The sequence below is a fragment of the Erinaceus europaeus genome, chromosome 4 (assembly GCF_950295315.1).
Source record: "Erinaceus europaeus chromosome 4, mEriEur2.1, whole genome shotgun sequence".
NCBI lineage: Eukaryota > Metazoa > Chordata > Mammalia > Eulipotyphla > Erinaceidae > Erinaceus > Erinaceus europaeus.
Window position 1 is genome coordinate 38,625,265 of NC_080165.1, and position 22,762 is coordinate 38,648,026.

The 22,762-nt window shown below is 38.5% G+C and overlaps 1 protein-coding gene across 3 annotated transcripts in view; it reads left to right on the forward strand.

Annotated features, from left to right (window-relative positions):
* The window catches only part of DCDC2 (doublecortin domain containing 2), a 208,869-nt gene extending 187,873 nt beyond the window's left edge, over nucleotides 1-20,996 (forward strand). For all 3 annotated transcript variants that reach the window (XM_060189294.1, XM_060189295.1, XM_007525942.3), the window contains 2 exons: nucleotides 18,236-18,526; nucleotides 20,442-20,996. In XM_060189294.1, the coding sequence (XP_060045277.1) occupies nucleotides 18,236-18,526; nucleotides 20,442-20,540 (390 nt within the window). In that variant the 3' untranslated portion in view covers nucleotides 20,541-20,996. The remainder of the gene's footprint in view (nucleotides 1-18,235; nucleotides 18,527-20,441) is intronic.
* The last annotated feature ends 1,766 nt before the right edge of the window (nucleotides 20,997-22,762 follow it).

The following is a 22,762-nucleotide window of genomic DNA, read 5'->3' on the forward strand; positions in this document are numbered from 1 at the left end:
TAGTAGGGTGAGTCTCTGGGGAAGTGGAGCTCCAGGACACATTGGTGGGGTCTTCAGTCCAGGGAAGCCTGGCCGGCATCCTGATGGCATCTGGAACCTGGTGATTGAAAAGAGAGTTAACATACGAAGCCAAATAAATTGTTGAAGAATCATGGACCCAAAGGTTGGAATAGTGGAGATGAAGTGTTGGGGAGTACTCACTGCAAACCCTAGTGAACTTCTGCTTTCAGGTATATATTTTGCAGTAGTTTATGGATACGTGTGAACATATGTTCTATCTCCTGGAACCTAGTCTATATCTAGGTTTTGGGACTTAGTTAGGAAGTGAACCACCTGGGATGGAGTTAGAGAATACTATGAAAGGAAAGGTCTCACCCGAGTAATGAAGCTGAAGGGTTGTCATTCCACACCTGAAGTCTCTGGACGCAGTCTGAAGTGAAGCATGCTGGGGTTGCACTCGTTGCATTGATTAGGTTGTGATCAGTGGATACAATATTATTTGATAAGAATTGGGAGAAGCATATGGGAAAGTGGGCCCTACCCTAGGGTCCCAGGACTGGGGGAAGTTTAGGCTCTATAGTGGAAATGTGAGGTTCCTGCTGTCTTAGGGTTCAAGAAGACAATGGATAGTTATTGTTATCATCACATTATTTGATAATTGGGTTAACTTTGAAGAGTCCCTTTGTTAGACAGGCAATCAATTTTCCCCCTCTAATATTAATTAAATAGTGAATTATATGACTACAATTTAATAGGTGTGTACATAAATACCATTCCCATCCCCAAAAGATTGTGTCCCATCCCACCCACCCACCCACCCTCACCCCCATCCCCCCGCCGGCCCAGGATGGTGTGGGTGCAATTACTTGTTCTCACTTGGGCTGCTACTTTTCTATCAGGAAAAAAGGTTTTTTTTTTGTTTTTTGTTTTGTTTTTGTCTCTAAAACTACTAGGCTCTTGGCTCCATGAAAGTACAACTGAATAATATGTCAGGTTGTTATTAGGGTAAAAATTCAAGCATTTATAGTTCTTGAAAATTCTCTTGCTGGCAATAGCCAGCATGCATTTTTTTGTGTAAACATGCATGTAACAGGATATGGGAGACTAATTGCAAGCAAGAAAAATTCAAGGACCAGACTCATAATTTTTCAAAGACAAGTTAATGAATCTGGATCTTGTACTTCTCACACATCCATAGGAAACTGAAGACTGTCATATTCTTTTATGTACTTGAGGAGACCGGAACCAATTCCTTTTCCTAGAGAAGATCTTAGGGCTAAAAAGAATTAAGTACTCTTTTAAAATTAACTTTTTCTGTATGCACATTTCAAATCAATCTGGTTACTCAGAAGCAATGAAGCAAATGACTAATGAAGCCAATACCTGTGATTATACTCTGCCACATGTATCAATAAACTCCATTTACAAAATGCTGCTTTTTTTCCCTCTCAAATAAGGTGGTAAGAAATGTACCTTTTATATAGCCATCTGAGTTGACCACACTGAGTAAGGGTCATATCAGATAACTCACTATTTCAGAAATTTAGACAAGTAAATTACTATACAATAAATAAGCAATTATATTTTGGATTTTGATCTGTTTGACAGAGGACAAAATAATGGAGATAGTAATGTTAGAGTGGTTTTGAATTGTTTTTATAGTCTTTCCCTTCAGTTATAGTTAATTTTAAGTAGCAAAAATAATGAGAATTGCAAATATTTTAGGCTAAATAGTTTTATCTATGACATTTAAATCTGAATCATGAACACTGAAGTCGTAGAAACTTTTAAACAAAAATATTGAATATTTTGATATACTATTTTCTTTGTGTACCTACCTATTTATTTTAACCTTTATTATTTTTATTTTATTTTATTTGCCACCAGGGCTGTCATTAAGGCTCAAAGGTTGCATGGTGACTCCGCTGTTCCCTTGGTCATTTAGAATAGGGGAATATTTTAGTTATATTCAAAGGGCCTCTGGCTATACTGGTTTTTTATTTGTTTATTTTTTTGCCTGAGCCTGAAATCTGATATACAGGTGGATCCAAGTTATTGTCTAGGGGAGATGATGTCATGGCTGGAAAAGGAATAGGAAGCTTGATCAGGGTAGAGAGTAGCTCCCTAATATGAGAAAGGATTATAAATATTGTTGACTGTAAGCCCCATTGATTTGATTTGGTCTAGGGCCCATATTCAGCTTAGGAGCCTATGTGACCTCTGCATCCCTCTAGATCTGAGCTCACATTATGTTGTCATAAGTAGAAACATTCCATGCTGCCCCAATATCGACCCATCTTCCTCAGGTGGAGCATAGAGTATGTTGTCCATCCTCCCTTCGGAGGATGGAACATTCTCTACCGTTGTTGGTCCAAGTTGATGTCGTTGTTGGATATGACAGAGAGAAATGGAGAGAGAAGTGGAAGACAGAGAGGGGGAGAGAAAGATAGACACCTGAAGACCTGCTTTGTCGCTTCACAGGCTCAAACTGGGATCCTTACACCTGCCCTTGCGCTTTGTGCCACCTGCGCTTAACCCACTGCGCCACTGCCCAAACTGCTTTGCTCTGGCTTATGGTGAGGCAGGGATTTGAACCTGGAACTTAGGAATCTCAGGCATGAGAGTCTCTTTGCATAACTATTATGCTGTCTACCCCCCCCCCCCCCACTAATTTTTGACTGAGCCCAATAGCTAACATGCAGGTGGGATAAGAGTATTGTCTGGGAAGATGGTGTCAGAGTTGAGGATAGGACTAGAAAGCTAGATAAGCACAGAAAGAAGATTTCAAATAGGGGAAAAGAATACAAATACATTAAGGGTAAACTCCATTTATCTGGCTCAGGGTCCATGTCTATTTATATTTAGCACAGAAGCCTGTATAACCTCTGCATTCCTGTAGGTCTGAACTCACATTCCATGGTCATAGCTATGAACATTCTAGGTTGCAGTCATTTCAGGACCAGTCTTCCTCTAGTGACAAAGTATGTTGAACCAGCCTCCCTATGGAGAGTGTGGCAATTTCTACCACCATTATCCTACAATGAGGGTAAGGTCCCCTAGAGGTCCACAAGAGGGTCCACTATGCTGTTCCTGATGGAGATGACTAGTAATAGTGGATAAAGGAATCTGTTAGAGGTCTAGGCATATCATATCTATATAGGAATACAAGTATTCCCTGACTAGGGCTGCAGATGATAGGGTGGCCTGGTAGTGACCAAAAGGACCATCATTAAAGTATTCTGGTCACACTTGCCCTTATCCAGCTTTTGTAGTCCTAACTTTATCTGACACTGTTGGACTTAGAGTGATTGAGGGAAGTGAAATAGGTGGTAGGTAAAGAGGATATCTAGGTTTAAGTAGATATTATTTGAGTATGTACTTTGTGGTATTGTTTTTAGGGCTTTCTACCTGCTTGCTGCACTTATTGAGTCACTGTAGACTATTGTGCACTTTTACCTTAAGGTCTATATTTTTCCCTAATTTACAGATACATGTGCACATGTGCTCTAATCTCATGAACCCTGGTCTGTATCTAGGTTCTATGGCTTTGTTAGGAAGTACACCACCCAAAATGGAACTAAGGAGTTTTATGAGCTAGGAAAGGTCTCACCAGAGTATTGGAGCTGAAGGTTTCACATCCCATGCCTGTTGTTTCTGGACACAGTTCGAAGTGGAACTGTGTCGAGGTGGTACTGGTTGCATTGATTTGGCTGAAATCAGCAGATGCAGTATTAAATGATATATATCTCGAGAAGCATGAAGGAAAATGACCAAAGCCCCAGAGGTTCCATGACTTGGAGAAATATAGGTTTATAGAAAATGAGGAAGGTTCCTTGCTGTCTTAGGTTTAAGAAGGCAATAGAATCATCCCAAGCATCTTCTCAGACCACAGTAGAATTAAACTAACACTATACAATCAACAAAAGATTATTAATAGTCCCAAAATGTGGAAGCTCAACAGTACACTTCCTAACAACTTCTGATTCAAAGAGGAAATCAAGGAAGAAATCAAAATGTTTCGAGAGTTCAATGAAAATGAAGACACAAGCTATCAAAATATTTGGGACTCAGCTAAAGCAGTACAGAGAGGGAAGTTCATAGCTATACAAGCACACATTAGGAAACAAGAAAAAGCACAAATAAACAGTCTGATTGCATATCTTAAAGACCTATAACAAGGAACCCTAAAGCAGCCAGAAGGACAGAAATCACTAAAGTTAGGGCAGAAATAAATAACACTGAAAATAAGAAAACCATACAAAAGATCAAGGAAAGTAAATGTTGGTTCTTTGAAAGAGTGAACAAAATCAACAAACCTTTAGCCAGACTCACAAAACAAAAAAGGGAGAAGAACCAAATAAATCAGATACTAAATGAAAGAGGAGATATCACAACAGACACCACAGAAATTCAACATATCATGTGAGGCTTCTATGAACAACTTGGTGGCTTCTATATGCCACCAAGCTAGAGAACCTGGAAGAAATGGACAATTTCCTAGATACCTACCAACTTCCAAAACTAAGTAAAGAGGAACTGGCTAACATGAACAGGCCCATCACAGCTAATGAAATTGAAAGTTATCAAAAATCTCCCCAAAAATAAAAGTCCTGGACCAGATGGTTTTGCAAATGAATTCTATAAAACCTTCAAAGAAGAACTAATACCTCTACTTTTAAAAGTCTTCCAGAAGATTGAAGACACTGGAATACTCCCTGCCAGCTTCTATGAAGCCAACATCACTCTGATACCAAAAGCAGACAGGGACACAACCAAAAAAGAAAACTACAGACCAATATCTCTGATGAACATAGATGCTAAAATATTGAACAAAATTCTAGCAAACCAGATACAGCAGTATATTAAAAACATTGTTCATCATGACCAAGTGGGGTTTATCCCAGGCATGCAGGGTTGGTTTAATATACGTAAATCAATCAATGTGATCCACCACATCAACAAAAGCAAGACCAAAAACCACATGGTCATATCAATAGATGCATAGAAAGCCTTTGACAAAATACAACATCCCTTTATGATCAAAACACTACAAAAATGGGAATAGATGGAAAATTCCTGAAGATAGTGGAGTCCATATATAGCAAACCTACAGACAACATCATACTCAGTGGTGAAAAACTAGAAGCATTTCCCCTCAGATCAGGTACTAGACAGGGCTGCCCACTATCACCATTACTATTCAGCATAGTGTTGGAAGTTCTTGCCATAGCAATCAGACAGGAACAAGGAATTAAAGGGATACAGATTGGAAGAGAAGAAGTCAAACTCTCCCTATTTGCAGATGACATGATAGTATACACAGAAAAACCTAAGGAATCCAGTAAGAAGCTTTTGGAAATCATCAGGCAATACAGTAAGGTGTCAGGCTATAAAATGAACATTCAAAAGTCAGTGGCATTCCTCTATGCAAACACTAAGGTAGAAGAAATTGAAATCCAGAAATCAATTCCTTTTACTATAGCAACAAAAACAATAAAATGTCTAGGAATAAACCTAACCAAAGAAGTGAAAGACTTGTACACTGAAAATTATGAGTCACTACTCAAGGAAATAGAAAAAGACACAAAGAAGTGGAAAGACATTCCATGTTCATGGGTTGGAAGAATTAACATCATCAAAATGAATATACTACCCAGAGCCATCTACAAATTTAATGCTATCCCCATCAAGATCCCAAGCACATTTTTTAGGAGAATAGAACAAATGCTACAAATGTTTATCTGGAACCAGAAAAGACCTAGAATTGCCAAAACAATCTTGAGAAAAAAGAACAGAACTGGAGGCATCACACTCCCAGATCTCAAATTATATTATAGGGCCATTGTCATCCAAACTGCTTGGTACTGGAACATGAATAGACATACTGACCAGTGGAATAGAATTGAGAGCCCACAAATGAGCCCCCACACCTATGGACATCTAATCTTTGACAAAGGGGTCCAGACTATTCAATGGGGAAAGCAGAGTCTCTTCAACAAATGGTGTTGGAAACAATGGGTTGAAACATGCAGAAGAATGAAACTGAACCACTGTATTTCACCAAAGACAAATATAAATTCCAAGTGGATCAAGGACTTGGATGTTAGACCACAAATTGTCAGATACTTAGAGGAAAATATTGGCAGAACTCTTTTCCACATAAATTTTAAAGACATCTTCAATGAAATGAATCCAGTTACAAAGAATACTAAGGCAAGTATAAACCTATGGGACTACATCAAATTAAAAAGCTTCTGCACAGATAAAGAAACTACTACCCAAAACAAGAGACCTCTCACAGAATGGGAGAAGATCTTTACATGCCATACATCAGACAAGAGGCTAATAACCAGAATATATAAAGAACTTGCAAATCTCAACAATAAGAAAACAAGTAACCCCATCCAAAAATGGGGGGGGGGGAGGACATGGACAGAATATTGACCACAGAAGAGATACAAAAGACTGAGAAACACATGAAAAAATGCTCCAAGTCTCTGATTGTCAGAGAAATGCAAATAAAGACAACAATGAGATACCACTTCACTCCTGTGAGAATGTCATACATCAGAAAAGGTAACAGCAGCAAATGTTGGAGAGGTTGTGGGGTCAAAGGAACCCTCCTACACCGCTGGTAGGTATGTCAATGGGTCCAGCCTCTGTGGAGAACAGTCTGGAGAACTCTTATAAGGCTATAAATGGACCTACCTTATGATCCTGCAATTCCTCTCCTGGGGATATATCCTAAGGAATCCAACACAAGTATCCAAAAATATCTGTGTACACATATGTTCTTGGCAGCACAATTTGTAATAGCCAAAACCCTGAAGCAACCCAGGTGTCCAACAACAGATGAGTGGCTGATCAAGTTGTGGCATATATATATATTACTTAGCTATAAAAAATGGTGACTTTATTTAAGAAATTAAAAAAAAGATTTACTGTACTATACAAGACGATGATTTATGTCACTTAATGCTATTTACAAATAACTATATCTTATATACTGATATGACTGGTTACTTCTGGTATCCTTGGTCTAAGATTATAGCTGGTTTAATATTCCAAAAAAAGGTATTACTAAAAATGCATTAACAGGTTAAGCCCAATGTTAAAATTCAACATTTATTTATTTGAAACCTTAAGTGCTTAGATTGAAGGAATATATACTCACAACTGGAGTCTTTGCATTAAAAAGCTTGAGACATTCAGTCTATTAATTAAATATTGATTCATAAGACCATAGGTTAATAGGAAAATATATTAACACCATTCCTGTCATTAAAGGATTGTGTCCCTACCCCACCCCTTACTGTGGAGCTGAAAACCTACCTTTCTCCACTCCCCCACCACTCAGTCAAATTCTAGTTTATATTTCCCTTTATATTTTTCTTTCTCAACTTCTCTTTATGAGTGGGATCATCCCATATTGTCTTTTTCTTTCTGACTTATCTCACTTAACATAATTCCTTCTAGCACTATCCAAGATGGGTCAGAGAAGGTGAGTTCATTAATAGCTGATTAGTATTCCACTGTGTATATATACCACAGCTTTCTCAGACACTCATCTGTTGTTGGGCACCTGGTTGTTTCCAGGTTTTGACTATTAAGAATTGTGCTGCTATGAGCATAGGTGTACACATATCTTTTTGCTTGGGTGTTATGGAGTCCTTAGGATATATCCCTAGGAGAGAGATTACTGGGTTATATGGAAGGTCTATATTTAGCCTTGTGAAAGTCTCCAGACTGCTCTCCACAGAAGTTGGAACAATTTACATTCCCACCAGCAGTGCAAGAGGGTTCCTCTGTCCCCACATCCTCTCCAGCATTTGTTGCCGCTGTCCTTTTTGATGTATGCCATTCTCACAGGGGTGAGGTGGTATCTCAGTGTTGTCTTTATTTGCAATTAGTGACCTGGAGTGATTTTTCATATGTCTGTTGGCCTTTTGGATCTCTTCTGTAGTATATATTTTGTTCATCTCCTGGAGAGCAGATCTTAACTTTTTATTTTATATTTTCCACTATTATTAAAAAAATTCATGTGAGAGAGATAGAGAGCAGGATAATAAACTACTTTTTGTGAATTGGAGCTAACTAAACACAATATAATAATAAATGGCAAATGTGCAAATTAAGGAAATTTATTCATTCAATAAATATTTATTTAGCCTCAGTCACTGTGCTATAACTGGGGATATAATGTCGATCAATAATAGGCACACCTCAAATAATTCATAGTTAAATGGATAATAAAATGTGAATGGTGTGAAGCTACTTTATCTCAGGACTATAAAAACTGAATCCTCATCTCCTTATTTAAAATACTGTCAAGTGGGGGCTGGGTGGTAGCGCAGCAGAGCAGCAGGTTAAGCGCACATGGAGCAAGGCACAAAGACTGGTGGTGGGAGGATCCCAGTTCAAGCCCCCAGCTCGAATCCTGCAGGGGGTCGCTTCACAAGACGTGAAGCAGGTCTGTCTGCTGGTGTCTTATCTTTTTCTCCCCCCCTCTGTCTTCCCCTCCTCCCTTGATTTCTCTCTGTCCTATCCAATAACAATAACAGCTATAACAACCACAAGAAAAGCAACACAAAAATGGAGAAAATGGCCTCTAGGAGCAGTAGATTCATAGTGCAAGCACTGAGTCCCAGCAATAACCCTGGAGGCAAAAAAAAAAAAAAAGACTGTTTTTAGTAACACCTCTGCCCCTTCCAGAAAGAGCTGATACTTGCAGTCCCCAAACCTATCTGAGGTTTTTCAGCATGCCAAACCATGCTTCTATTTTCTCTTCCTGTAGGCTCAAGTTTTAGCCTACAGGTCTTGAGTCTAGTGTTTATTATTGATTCACTTTCAGTCTTCTGAAAGTCTACATGGATTCTTCCTTTTTTAAAAAAACTTTTTTCTTTGTATTTATTTATTTATTTATTCCCTTTTGTTGTTTTATTGTTGTAGTTAATATTGATGTTGTTGTTGTTGGATAGGACAGAGAGAAATGGAGAGAGGAGGGGAAGACAGAGAGGGCGAGAGAAAGATAGAGACCTGCAGACCTGCTTCACTGCCTGTGAAGCGACTCCCCTGCAGGTGGGGAGCCCGGGGCTTGAACTGGGATCCTTACATCGGTCCTTGTGCTTTGCGTCGCGTGCTCTTAACCCGCTGCGCTACCACCCCACTCCCTTGGGTTCATTCTTGTTAAGTGCTTTTATTGACAACTTACAGTAGTGTCAGAAGGGAACTAAAAATCTATTTGTTCAAGCTACTGTGTTTAACTGGGAATCAGTCCTATATAGTTCACAAGGAAAATAAACTGTCTTCATAAACTCTAACTAGGGGTTGAAAACTGTAAAGCAGTCCCCCACTCATTTTATAAAATATTTTTTTTAGCCTGACCAAGGGCTTGCATAATGTGATCTCTTTCGTAGGCATGTTCTTCAGTTTACTACTAGCTGTCATGCTCCCTAACACTTGTACTGAATTATGTATTTATACTATTTGTTCTACCCCTAAGGATATTTGTGTTTGTGATTATTGGTCTGCATATTTAAAAACATAAAGACATTAAATTGTTTATTTTTCATATTACTGCTTTCTTTCAGTGATGTTGTGGCCCTGTGCATGCATGATTCCACTGCCCCGTGAATGACTTTAAAATTTTTTTTCCAGACATAGAGGAAGACAGAAAGAGGGAGAGACAGGATAGCACTGCTCTACCATTCATGGAGAATTTCTAGTGTTGACACACATAGTGCTCCCATGTGCTTGTGCAGGGGCTGTGTGTTAATAAGGCACATACCTAATGTGGTGAGCTATCTCCTAGCACCTACATTGATGTTTTAAAGAATCTTCAGCCTGCAGGCTCTGACCAGGAATTGGAAGATTAAAATCCAAATATATCGACTGATAAATTTGCTCCAATGTAGTCTCATTACTGACTTGTTCTCTTATTTATGGAAAATTGACAGTCATAGTTTCTTCTGGGAAAAGCAAACCCACTGAACAGTTTATCTGTAGGACTTTTTCACTCTGCACTAAGATATTTAGAAAGATATTCAGACCAGAGCCATTACTTTATTGAAATATATTTATGAAGGTAAGCCATTATAAAATGTTTAGAACCAGAAGGGAGCTCAGGGAGGTAACTCAGTGGTACAGGACATGTTATATATGTGTGAACTCCTGAGTTTGATTCTTGTCTAGAGTAAAAAAATTAGAACCAAAAAGGAAGTTGGGCTAAATATACTTTAACATTGAAGAAGTAAAGCCCCATATTGAGAGGATGGCATTTTCTCATAAAGATGTAGCTTGTGGAAGGTAGGATCTGCACAGCCACTCAAGGTCCAGTACTTTTCAGACACCTCAGGGAGCAGAGCTGGGATAATTAGGGACTTCTAATTATGCCAAGAGCCCCATATTTCATCTATTGAGAGTATCACTCAACCTTCGCAACACTCCCTGAACTAAAAGGAATGATGCAAACAGTACATTTCCTTTTCTCTGTTTCCAAGTGATTCATATTTATGTTTGGTTCTAAAAGCATTGGACATAGCCAGAAGAGTCAAGATGGTGATGGTGGAGCCTCTTAATTTCCCTGTGCATCAACAAACCTTTTCGTGATATCATGTCTGTGGATTTGTGTTTAATTGATAGAAATGGAGTACAGCATTAAAATGTAGCCTTTGGCTATTTCGAATGTAAGGGAAAGAAAAGCAACACTTTTCATGCGAGAAAATTCAATGGGGACTTTTCTCCTATGGGAGTTACAGGAACTTTTGGAGGCTGAGTGGCCTGGGGAGGTCAGCTTTCAGTATCTGACTAGCTGAAGCTTCTTTCTTGACAGCGTCTCAACCATGAACATAACCATTCCTTTTGTAGGTCCTTGTACTTCAAACCACATCTAAACCTTTATTATTATTTTTTTCTCTGTGGAAGTAAGCTTCTGAAAGCTGAAAACAGGAAGCCGCATTTTGCTATCATGAAAAATTGAGACATTATTTCAAAACACCCCATTCAACTATGGTAGGAGATGATTTTTAGTTTCCATGGTTGCAGAAATAAAAACAAATGTGGTAACTTCTGTACTTTCAGCATCTACGCCTGGACTCTGCCATAAATTTCACAGAAAAGTCTTCTGTCCAAATCTTCTTCTCCCAATTTTTGAATGTAACTTAGAAATATGGACACCCTAGGTAATCTTTTCATTGTTGGAGTTTCTGCCCTCTGTTCTGTAGGTCTAGTTTGTTTCAGGGAGGGAAACATGGTAGTGATAGGTGGGAAAGTGGGGTTGGGTGATGAGGTAAAGTATCTTTGCTAGAGAATTTTAATCTGTATTGTTATCTCAGATAGCAAAGGCCTTAAACATTAATTCACTGGGTTTTTTTTTCAGTGAATTTTGATAAGAGAAATTAGCATTTGCGTCTACAGTGGGTGGGGCATTAGCTGTGGTCTCTATTTGTATGCAATTTCCTTCTTTTAATTTCTGGTGCCAATGTTACTGTCAAAGATGTGATGTTAGTGTAAACTATCTGAGCATTTCCATCTGTCTGTGATATAAGATATATTCTAAGTAACTGATGCTTTAAATAGCTTGTGAAGCCACCCACCCTCATAGCTGGGGGGGGGCAGGCAAAGGCCAGAAATTTATTTTCTCATGGTCTTGAAGGCTGAGATAAAAATATCTCAGGATTGAGGTTTTTTTTTCTTTAAATGAGTTCTCCCCCCCTTTGTTGCCCTTTTTTCCCTTGTTGTTGTAGTTATTGTTATTGATGTCATTGTTGTTGGATAGGAGAGAGAGAAATGGAGAGAGGAGGGGAAGACAGAGAGGAGGAGAGAAAGATAGATACCTGCAGACCTTCTTCACTGCCTGTGAATTGACTCCCCTGCAGCTGGGGAGTCAGGGGCTTGGACCTGGATCCTTGTGCCAGTCCTTGAGCTTGGCTCCATGTGCGCTTAACCTGCTGTGCAACTGCCAGACTCCCACAGGATTGAGTTTTTTATGTGGGCTCTCTGAGAAGACTCTGCCTGTGTCTTCACATGATCCTCACTCTTCTGTCTGTTCCCTAATCCTCTTGTTTAGGGGTAGGTTAGATTAGAGCCCACCCTAGGAAACCCATTTATGCTTAACTACCTGTCTAAAGGTCTTGTCTCCAAATAAAGGCATATTATGAGAATTAGGACTTTAGCATACACATTTTGAGGGAGACATAATTCAGCTTAAAGCAGTGAGGAAATTATAATTGTGTCTGATATGATTCTGCTTAGATGAAAAGGATATACATGGGAAGCAGAGCCAGTTTTTAAAATCTCTGACCTTTAGGGGTGAAAAAGAAGTTACTCTGTACCCTTCCGGATTCTTCAGAGGCTGGGAAAATAAATAGGTAGATTTACTTTCCTATACACATGGAAAGATCATGACAACAATACATCTATTTTCTGTTCTATGACTAACTTGAACATTGGATGTATATGGAATCATAGAATATGGCATTGTTTTGTGTCTTATTTCTTTCACTTAGAATGTTTTCAGGGTTCTTCCATATTGGAGCATGTATATCCCTTCGACTGTGGAATATATGCTTTTATTTAATAATACCTCCCTTTTAACTTTCACTGGGGGGTTATGATTTGTAGTACAGTTGTTAATGCATAGGTATAGCCCCCCTCATCTCCTCATGATAGGTGTCTATGTGTCCAGGAGACATTGCTCCTCCAACCCATGGCCCTGCCCCCCGTAATACATCAGGGCTCCAGCAATCTTTCTGATCCCCTTCCCTCTGTCTCCTGATGCAATAAAAAAAATTCCACATAATAGCTCAAAAGTTACCAAAGAATGAGACCTGAGACCACATGGAGGACTGTTGTTTTCGCCGGGCTATGTTGTTTTCGCCGGGCTGGCTTCACGGGCGGGTAACAGACGACCAGGGACTCATGGTTGAGCTGTAGGCAGTATCTCTTTATTCATGCAGTACGCAGCACAATCTAAGCTGAGCTAAGCTAAACTCTACTAAAACGAACAATGTTGTCTTTATATATACTTCCCATGTAGGGCGTGAACAGGATGTGACATAGAGAGGGTGGAGAGAAAAGTGACTGGTGAAAATCAGAGTGTGACAAGGAGAGGATCAGGGTGTGACAACGAGAGGGGGTGGAGCAGGTGAGAATTCTACCACTAAACCACCAATGCCCTGGAGGAAAGGTGGTGCTTTATGTAAATGTAAAACCTCACCCGGCCTGGACACGGACAGGATTGACAGATTGATAGCTCTTTCTCGATTCCGTGGGTAGTGGTGCATGGCCGTTCTTAGTTGGTGGAGCAATTTGTCTGGTTAATTCCGATAACGAACGAGACTCTGGCATGCTAACTAGTTACACGATCCCCCCGAGCGGTCGGCGTCCCCCAACTTCTTATAGGGACAAGTGCGTTCAGCCACCCGAGATTGAGCAATAACAGGTCTGTGATGCCCTTAGATGTCCGGGGCTGCACACACGCTACACTGACTGGCTCAGCATGTGCCGGCCTGGATACCGCAGCTAGGAATAATGGAATAGGACCACGGTTCTATTTTGTTGGTTTTCAGAACTGAGGCCATGATTAAGAGGGACAGCCGGGGGCATTCGTATTGCACTGCTAGAGGTGAAATTCTTGGACCTGCGAAAACAACAGAGGACAGGGAGTTACATTTATTTTACGTTAACAGCCTACAGGCCATTTCCTACCAGACCTGCACCAGCTTGTCCCGCAGCACCCAGATTTTATCAGTTTCAAACTGGGCGCAGCACAAGCTGATTGGCTAGAGTCCATCAAGGCACTGACAATAAAGGTGAGAACAGGTTGGCTACAATCAGAGCCCACCTCTCAGGATACTGGAATGTGGAAGTGGGGGTCCATCAGCTGCTCATGGATTTTTCATTTCACTTTTGTGCAACACACCACACCTGTCCAAGTTTCACCTTATATTTTTCTTTACTGCCATTGGTTCTTAAATTCCACCTATGAGTGAGGTCATTTAGTATTGGTCCTTCTCTATCTGGCTTATCTCATTCAACATGACACTTTCAAATTCTGACCAAGATATTGCAAAGAGATGTCCTCATCATTTTTAACAGCCACATAGGGTTCCCTTATGTATGAATACCACAATTTTCTTAGCCACTTATTTGTTGTTGGGTATCTGGGTTCCTTCCAAATTTGGGCTATTGCAAACTTTACTGCTATGATTACCATGTCTACTTTATTCCATCTATATTGTTGCTATATTAGGATCCTTGTAATATCCCTGGAGGTGTGAGTCAAATATAGGCCACTCAGAATGAAACATCACATGCTAGATAAGTTTATCCTGAGGTGACATTTAAACATTATTACCTATTCATGAGACAATTAGGTGTCTTTAGCTGTATAGACCACTGAATGCTACTTGAGGATTTTGAGGAAATCAAATAGTTACAGAGATTTTTGTTGTTGTTGGTATTTTATTTTATTTTGTGGGAGGTAATGGATACAGACTATTAAAATATAACATGGTTATCTAATAAGTATTTCTCTAGTGTTTTCTGCATTTTAATTCTGTTTCTGTCCTCAGTTCAATTTGTCAGTTCATTTATTTGATGTTACTACTACCTTTGGCCTTCTGCTAAGAATTGTCATATATTTTGTGAAGGGAAACCTTTCATGTGGTGGCTGCCAAGAGCTAAATGAAAAATCAAGCAGGAAATAGCTGGAGGTGGAACCCTCAGTGAATAATCCACTGGTCTATGAGCAGGCAGAGAGGTGGTCACTTAGTTTTACGTAGTGGTAAAGAGTTACAGAATGGGTTTATATATTTTTAATGAAAATTCTCATAAAATAAAATTACCCACTTAACATTTTGAACTGTGCAATCACATAACATTTAGTCCTTCATTATGTTATACAACTACTAGTTCTATCTATTTCTAAGATATTTTTATCAGCCCAAAAGGAAACCCCGTACCTATTAAGCCGTTCTTTCCTGGTCTCCTCTCTCCCCAACCATGGCAACCACTTTTCTATCTCTGAGGATTTACCTGTTCTGAATTTTTCATACTAATGAAACCACATAATATGTGACCTTTTGCGGCTAGCTTGGAAGATAACTGTAACTCCCAAGGCAGAGCTGTGTCTGCTTTGTGATGTTAGACTCTGTGGTCCTGTCTATAGCTTTCTAAGAATGCCATTTCTTTGAGTCATTTCTCCTTTGTTTCTCCTGAGACTGGATGTCAGTTCTGAGTTGTGTAAGGGACATCAGATTTTTCTCTGATAGTTTGTCTCTAGCAAGAGAAGGGAAGAGAATTGAGGAAACATGCAGATTGCTTCTTTGCCTCATATATTTCTCTATTTCTTTAAAAGGGTTCCTACTGTCATTGCTACAGACCTTCTTGTAGAGAGAGTGTGCTCTTATTTATTATTATTTTTTTCAGGCTGTCAAAATGGTATAGATTTTTATCTGCGTATCTGTGTACTGGTGTAAAACCCAATGTTCCTCCTAGAGATGATTTGATTGATGTGTACACTGGAAACATCTTTAATAATGTAATGCCTGCTTCAAAGGAGATTACACTGAAAATGCACATTGCTTTTCATTTATTCATTACAGATCTGTCATAGCAGCACTTTTCTTTGGCCCTGAATCACAGTGTTGTGGTAATAATACATTTTGTTCTACATGTAAGCTATATTAAAGGATTATATTCCTTTTAACTAACGATTCTGTCTTATTTAAATTGATTAGGTTGGTGTTTCAGCACCATAATATTGCATTTCTTAAAGCTGAGCTAACCAGATATGGCTTCTTCTGATGACTACTAAAGGCATTAGATTGGAGAGGTCTAATAGAGATAATGGAATGAAAGCATAACACTGCTTGTTAGTTGTGTTGATAATAATGTCAAGAAGAACAGAGGCTGGATTTAGGGTTGTGTATCACTTTCCTTAAAAAGGAGTTTTGGGGAGTCAGGCGGTAGCGCAGCAGGTTAAGCGCAAGTGGCATAAAGCACAAGGATCGGTGAAAGGATCCTGGTTCGAGCTCCTGGCTCCCCACCTGCAGGGGAGTCGCTTCACAGGTGGTGAAACAGGTCTGCAGGTGTTTATTTTTCTCTCCCCCTCTCTGTCTTCCCCTCCTCTTTCCATTTCTCTCTGTCCTATCTAACACCAATGATGACATCATTAATAATAATGACTACAGGGAGTCGGGCTGTAGCGCAGCGGGTTAAGCGCAGGTGGCGCAAAGCACAAGGACTAGCATAAGGATCCCGGTTCGAACCCTGGCTCCCCACCTGCAGGGGAGTCGCTTCACAGGCGGTGAAGCAGGTCTGCAGGTGTCTATCTTTCTCTCCTCCTCTCTGTCTTTCCCTCCTCTCTCCATTTCTCTCTGTCCTATCCAACAACGACAACAACAATAATAACTACAACAATAAAACAACAAGGGCAACAAAAGGGAATAAATAAATTAAATAAATATTAAAAAAAATAATAATGACTACAGCAATAAAACAACAAGGACAACAAAAGGGAATCAATAAAATAAAGGAGTTTGTATATTTACTAGGTCTTTGTATTTAAAGGGGAGGAAATGTATCTGTGTTTGGCAATTGGAAATGAAGAGAAGAATAAGATGAGAAATACAGAAGTAAAAGCCAACATGAAATTATTTGGTAACTTACTGAGTTAAAGAAAAAATGACCCCTCCCCCCAATTTGGAAAGTTTAGGAAGTGTTAGGGGACAAGGAGCTCATTCTTCTGGCACATAAACAAACAGTTTTTTGGGAAGAGAAAGTTATTTTAATATTAGATACATTGGGCAGGAGACATTTTCCCTGCATTGTCTCCTTGTTCCTTTGTCTAAAAGTATTTTTTTAGGAAGAGGGAAAGAGGTGACACCAGAGGACTTGTTTTTTTTTTTTGGGGGGGGGAGCTTTAGATTGGCACCATTTGATTGAGTTGACCTATGTTGACAAACAGAGTGTCCTTGAAATTTTCTTTGATCTGGAAGTTGGTGTAAGGATGATGAACATGACAACGGTCTTCTGCTCATCTGAAAACAATCTTTGAAAACAATAGAAATAACCACCAGAAATGGTGGAGTCTTCATGCAGATACTGAGCCAAAACTGAAACAAAACAAAACAAAGAGTAACTCCAGGAAAGACGTACTAATCACTGTATGCTAGGAGGACTACAGCTGTACATTTTGTAAAGACCTATCTTTGACAAGGTGTATGTGTGTGTGTGGTGGTTTCACAAGTGCTCACAAGGTGTTTTCAGAAAGGCAAGAACATATTTAAATGTCTCAACTACTATAAATTATGCTTTTGTAATTATTTTTTTTCATTAAATGGTTTCCAAATTTTCTTTGAAGCCAAACCCCAAATTGCTCTGATTAGGACAAATTTAAGTACAGTAAAGATTAAGATTTTTAGCAGTTTAGTATCCTATCTGTCATAAAGTAAGAGCATTGATTCTGGAATCACCTGCTTAGTTTTAATTCTGAATCTCCACTTAAAAGGTAAGATAGAGAGAGACAGGTTGGAAGTATGGATCGACCTGCCAATGTCCATGTTCAGCGGGGAAGCAATTACAGAAGCCAGACGTTCCACTTTCTGCACCCCATAATGATCCTGGTTCCTCCTAGAGGGATAAAGAATAGGAAAACTATCAGGGAAGAGGATGGAATATGGAGTTCTGGTGGTGGGAACTGTGTAGAATTATACCCCTCTTATGCTATGGTCTTGTGAGTATTTTCATTTTACAAATAAAAATTAAAAAAATAACTTCAAAAAAGGTAGGATATTGGGGTAGACTTTATCCCTCTTTCTTTTCTCTCTCTCTCTCTCTCTCTCTCTCTCCCTCCCACTTTCCTTCCCTCCCTCCCTTTCTCCCTCCTCTGAGAACTGCTTAACTTTGATTTACATCGGTGCTGGGGATTGAACCTGGGAGCTTAGATCCTCAGACATCAAGTCATTTGTATAACCATTATGCTGTGTTCCTAGCATGGGGGTAGACTCTTGATTACTCTGTAAATGGGAATAATACCAACTTCATAGGATTGTTTTGTGGATTAAATTAGAAAAATATTTGTGAAGACCGATAAAAAGTAACTATGCAGCAGAGATTAACACATTATATATACTACAGAGTATGTGCAAATACTAATTGTAATATAATAGTCATTATTTTGTTTTAATATTCAGTGGAAAATCTTTGTTATCTTTTGCCTTCGATCCATCAGAGGACAGCAGAAATAGTTGAGGAAGAAGATGGTGATAGAGAAAAGGATGCTGAACAGGAAGATGCTTCAGGAGTAAATGGTGAAGTTGAAGAAGGAGATAGAGAAGCTACAGATGCTTCCAGTCAAGCTGAGGAGGGCACAGACCCCAGGGAAGAGCAGGGAGGTACTGCCGGAGTTAATGGAGGCACCAATGAAGAGAATGGTGAGGAACTGGACCAAGTTAATAATGAGCTCCAAGAAGCATCAAATGAGGAAATAAAGTTGAAAGGACCTGCAAACGGGCAGGCTGAGGTATTTATACTGATTTTCTTCTTTTGTGTGCATGCATGAGTACTTGTGTGTGCATGTGTGAATGCTTAGGCAATTACTCAACTTGCACTGAAACCATTCATGAGTGATTAGCAAAGAAGACACTATAATTATTTTAACTATAGTCAATAAATCTATAAGTCATTTAAGTCAAAATTGTTGTTGAATATAAGGTACATCCATTTATCTCTTCTGTGATACATCTATTTATCTCTTTCCTCACTCTGCAAGTATTTTGCATACTCCTTTGTGGGGCAACAGCATTGGTAAATCAAGAAGTCACAGTTATGAACTGGTGATTTTTAAAAAAAATATTTTTATTTATTATTTGATAATGAGAGAGAAATTGAGAGTAGAGGGGAGGCAGAGAAGGAAACAGACAAAGACATCTGCAGGCTACGTTTACCACTCATGAAGCTTCCCCCCTGCAGGTAGGGACTAGGGGCTTGAACTTGAGCCCTTGCACACTGTAATGTGTGTGCTTAGTCAGGTGTGCCACCATCTGGCCCTTAAATTGGTGAGTTTTTTCTTTTTAACAATTCTTTGTTATGCAAAGACTGAAATCCCAGGTTCAGTCCCATGCACCACCACAAACCAGAGCTCATCAGCGCCCTCACTCTGTTTTCCATTAACAAGCTGCAGGGCACAGCTTCCTGAGGAGGCAAGTTCTGAGAACCTTGAGGAAGCTTCTTCTGAGTGCTTTTCCACTATATTCAACACTTGAGGCACATCATAAAAAAATGTGAAATAAGAGAGTAGATTTTTTTTTTTTTGAGAAGCATAAATTGTAACCAGTAGTAGTAGTAGTAGAGAATTTAGAGCTAATCCCATTGTCATCTTCACTGCTGACCCTTGTGGGAACTCCTGTGAAGGCTGCAGGAGTCATGTCACCTAGAGTAGGATTTGGGTAGCAGATAATTCTAGTTTCACCATTTTAGTCTAGTGGGGGGAAAAAGAAATTGTAGATGCTATGTGAGGAGTTCATGGGATCAGGTAAAAGCTGCAGCTGGTGAAATACTACCTCTATGTTTTGATTTTTCTGTCCTGCTCTTATCTACATGGTGCTTATAGATAGTATAATCATAATAATTTGTAATTCACTAAAAAAATTAAAAGAGCATCTGGGTGGAGATTTATTAGTCTGATTTGCAGTTTCTGCTGAACTCTGAAAATACTAACATGAAAAGTGTAAGAGAGTTGTCAAAAAGTCTAATAGGAGGGCCAGGCAATGCACACCCTGTTAAGCATACATATTACCATGTGTGAGGTTCTGGGTTTGAGTCCCTGCTCCCCACCTGCACCAGGGTAGGGAGGTGGATGGAATGCCCATGAGTAATGAAATAGGTTGGCAAGTGTTTCCTTTTCTTGTTCCCTCTTTGGCTTCTCACCCCTTCTCAATTTCTAGTTGTCCTATCAAATAAAATAAAAAGGAAAAATGGCTACTGGGAGTGGTGGATTTATTGTGCAGGCAAAAGCCCCAGTGATAATCCTGGTGGCAATAAAAATAAAAAAGAAAAGAAAAAGAAAGGAGGAAAGAAAGGAAGTAAGAAAGGAAGGGAGGAAGGGGGAAGGAAGAAAAGAAGATAAGAAAGGAGAAAAGAATTAGGAAAAAGAAAGTCCAATAGGGAATAAAGAAAATTTTGAGAAAAATTAAGTTTATAGTATGAGAGATTAATCTGTTCCATCAGAGCACACCAGAAAGGGTTTCTGAGCAAGTAAGGTATTGAGAAAAGCACATCCACTGGCTAATGAAAATTCAAAGGGGATACAAGAAATTGTTTTAGTTGAACATTATATAACTGAGTGAAAATATTAAGTCATTTATCTCACCTGTAATTTTTATTGCTTTTGTATCTAAAGAACTAAATAATTTATGTATTGATCTGTTTTTCTTCAGGATGATACAGACCCTCAAAGACCACCAAGGCCAGAAGTAAAAATCACAAGTCCACAAGAAAATGATAACAACGAACAAAACAAAGATATATTGTCGTAGCATTGATGATTTTTCAAGAAAAGAGTATAATGGTTATAAGAGAAATATGAAGGATTATAATACTTGAATAATAAGTATAGTTACTGCTTTACATAATGACAAGATAGTTGAATACTACCTACTGCATTTTAAAATGAGAGGCTTAATAGAAAGACTACAAAAGGAAAGTGACTTCTTTTTATGGGATGTGCTTTTAAAAGTCAATTTGGAAACATTAATTAAGAGGGGTTGAGGGGTTTGTACTCAGTTGGTCACTTAGACAATTGGTCACTTGATAGAAAGGATGAAAAAGAATAAGATTAGTTTTGTTATATACTTTATTATCCATGTATAGATTATTATATGGAATCTTTTTCTTAAAGAATTTATCTAAGAAGGTATAGAATTTAAAAAAAAACCATGATGATAGGAAAGTATGTACTATTTTTTAAAGAAATAAACTTTTGAATAAACAAATTCATTTTAGTTTCAGAAATAATTTCAAGATGGAAACACTTTGTAATGTTTCCGTGACTTGTGACCATCCTCTTTTTCTTCCTCCTTTGCCAAAATCCATGTTAAAAGAATTTAAAAAGACAATGTAAGACATTTATTTGGGAAGGAGGAAGTCTTCATTTGTGTACTAGTGATTCATATTCTTATTTTCTTAATCATTTCAAATATAATTCTTATGGCTTTGGTGATGCACATTCAGGAAGGAGTTATGAAGGAACACCCAAGTATTTTACTGGCTAGAGAATTTGAAAATTCTGGTAACCTATGGATTTTTATTGATCTACCTTTACCAATAACATGCCTTTCTTCCCTTTTTTTATCCTTGTATTAGAAGACTCAAAATTGGTTATTCTGAAGATTGGCTCTTCAGATTAAAAAGCAAACAAGATAGTGAAATAGAAAAAAATTAGGTTATATGAAGAGTTTGCCACTGCTCAATTTTATTTTAATTTTTTTTGCCTTTTTATCTATTAGAGCTTTCTTGTCATAGTTTTATCTCAAGGAATATTAGCATATATATCCTCATGGCAGTTATATTGAGATACTCAGATTCCTTCCCATGTAATTAGAATTTATTTGACAGAAGCTAGACTTTCTACCTTCTGTACCCCATGATGATCCAGGGTCCATATTCCCAGAGGGATAAAGAATTGGAAGGCTTCCAATAGAGGGGATGGGATATGGAACTCGGATCATAGGAATTATGTGAAATTGTATCCCCCTTATCCTATGGTCTTGTAGATCATTATTAAATCAATTTTAAATAATAGAGAAAAATCTTTGAATTTTCACAATGAAGTCAGTTCCTGACGATTTTGTGGGATGACTAACTTATGATTACCTTGTTAGATATATATGGGGAAAACACATAATTGTCTCATTTTTTTTTTAACTGTTAAGTGGTCATACATTTCCTCCTCCTTCCTTTTCCTTCTCTTCCTCCTCCTCTCCCTCCTCCTCCTACTTAAAAAAAAAAAATTGGCCACTAAGTTTAGCACTGGGACTCAGTGCCTGCTTGATGACTTCCTTGCTCCTTTTCCCCTTTTTCTTTGATAGAGAAAAAGACAGAGATAGAGAAAAAGAAAAGTATCTGCTACAAGTTTCCAATAGTCGGGAAATTTCCCCTCTGAAGGTGGGGAGTATGGGCTTGAACCCAAGTCCTTATGCATGGTAACATGTACAGTGTGCATGCACACTGTCTGGTACACTGCCACCTGGCCCCAATGCAGTGCTTTCTTGATTGTCAAAAATAATATATTTTATCATTTAAATAATATTTTTATTAATTGTTTAAGAGTTATACATTTATAATTTTAAATTCTAGTGCTTTCATTTTATTCACAGTTATAAGTATAAAAGATTTCCCTTTAGGCTTTATGTAACCATGAATTTGATCATTGTTGTATATAAAACACTTAACAATACATAGAAAACAGATATATTTCCCCAAGCAGATATTTTAATATTTCCCACATATAAGAAGTATGAGCAAAAGCTCTAATAGTATTAGAAAGAGATAATGATATAAAGTATACTGTTTTGGGGGGATGGACTAGAAATAAGGCATGATCATTTTAGTGAAAAATCAAAATTGTGCCTTCTATAAATAGACTCCCTCACTGAGACAATCTTGTAATGTTAGGGAAATAGGTAACTTGGCCCTTTTGTTTTTTATTGCCACCAATGTTATCACTGGGGCTCAGTTCCTGCACAACAATTCATTTTTC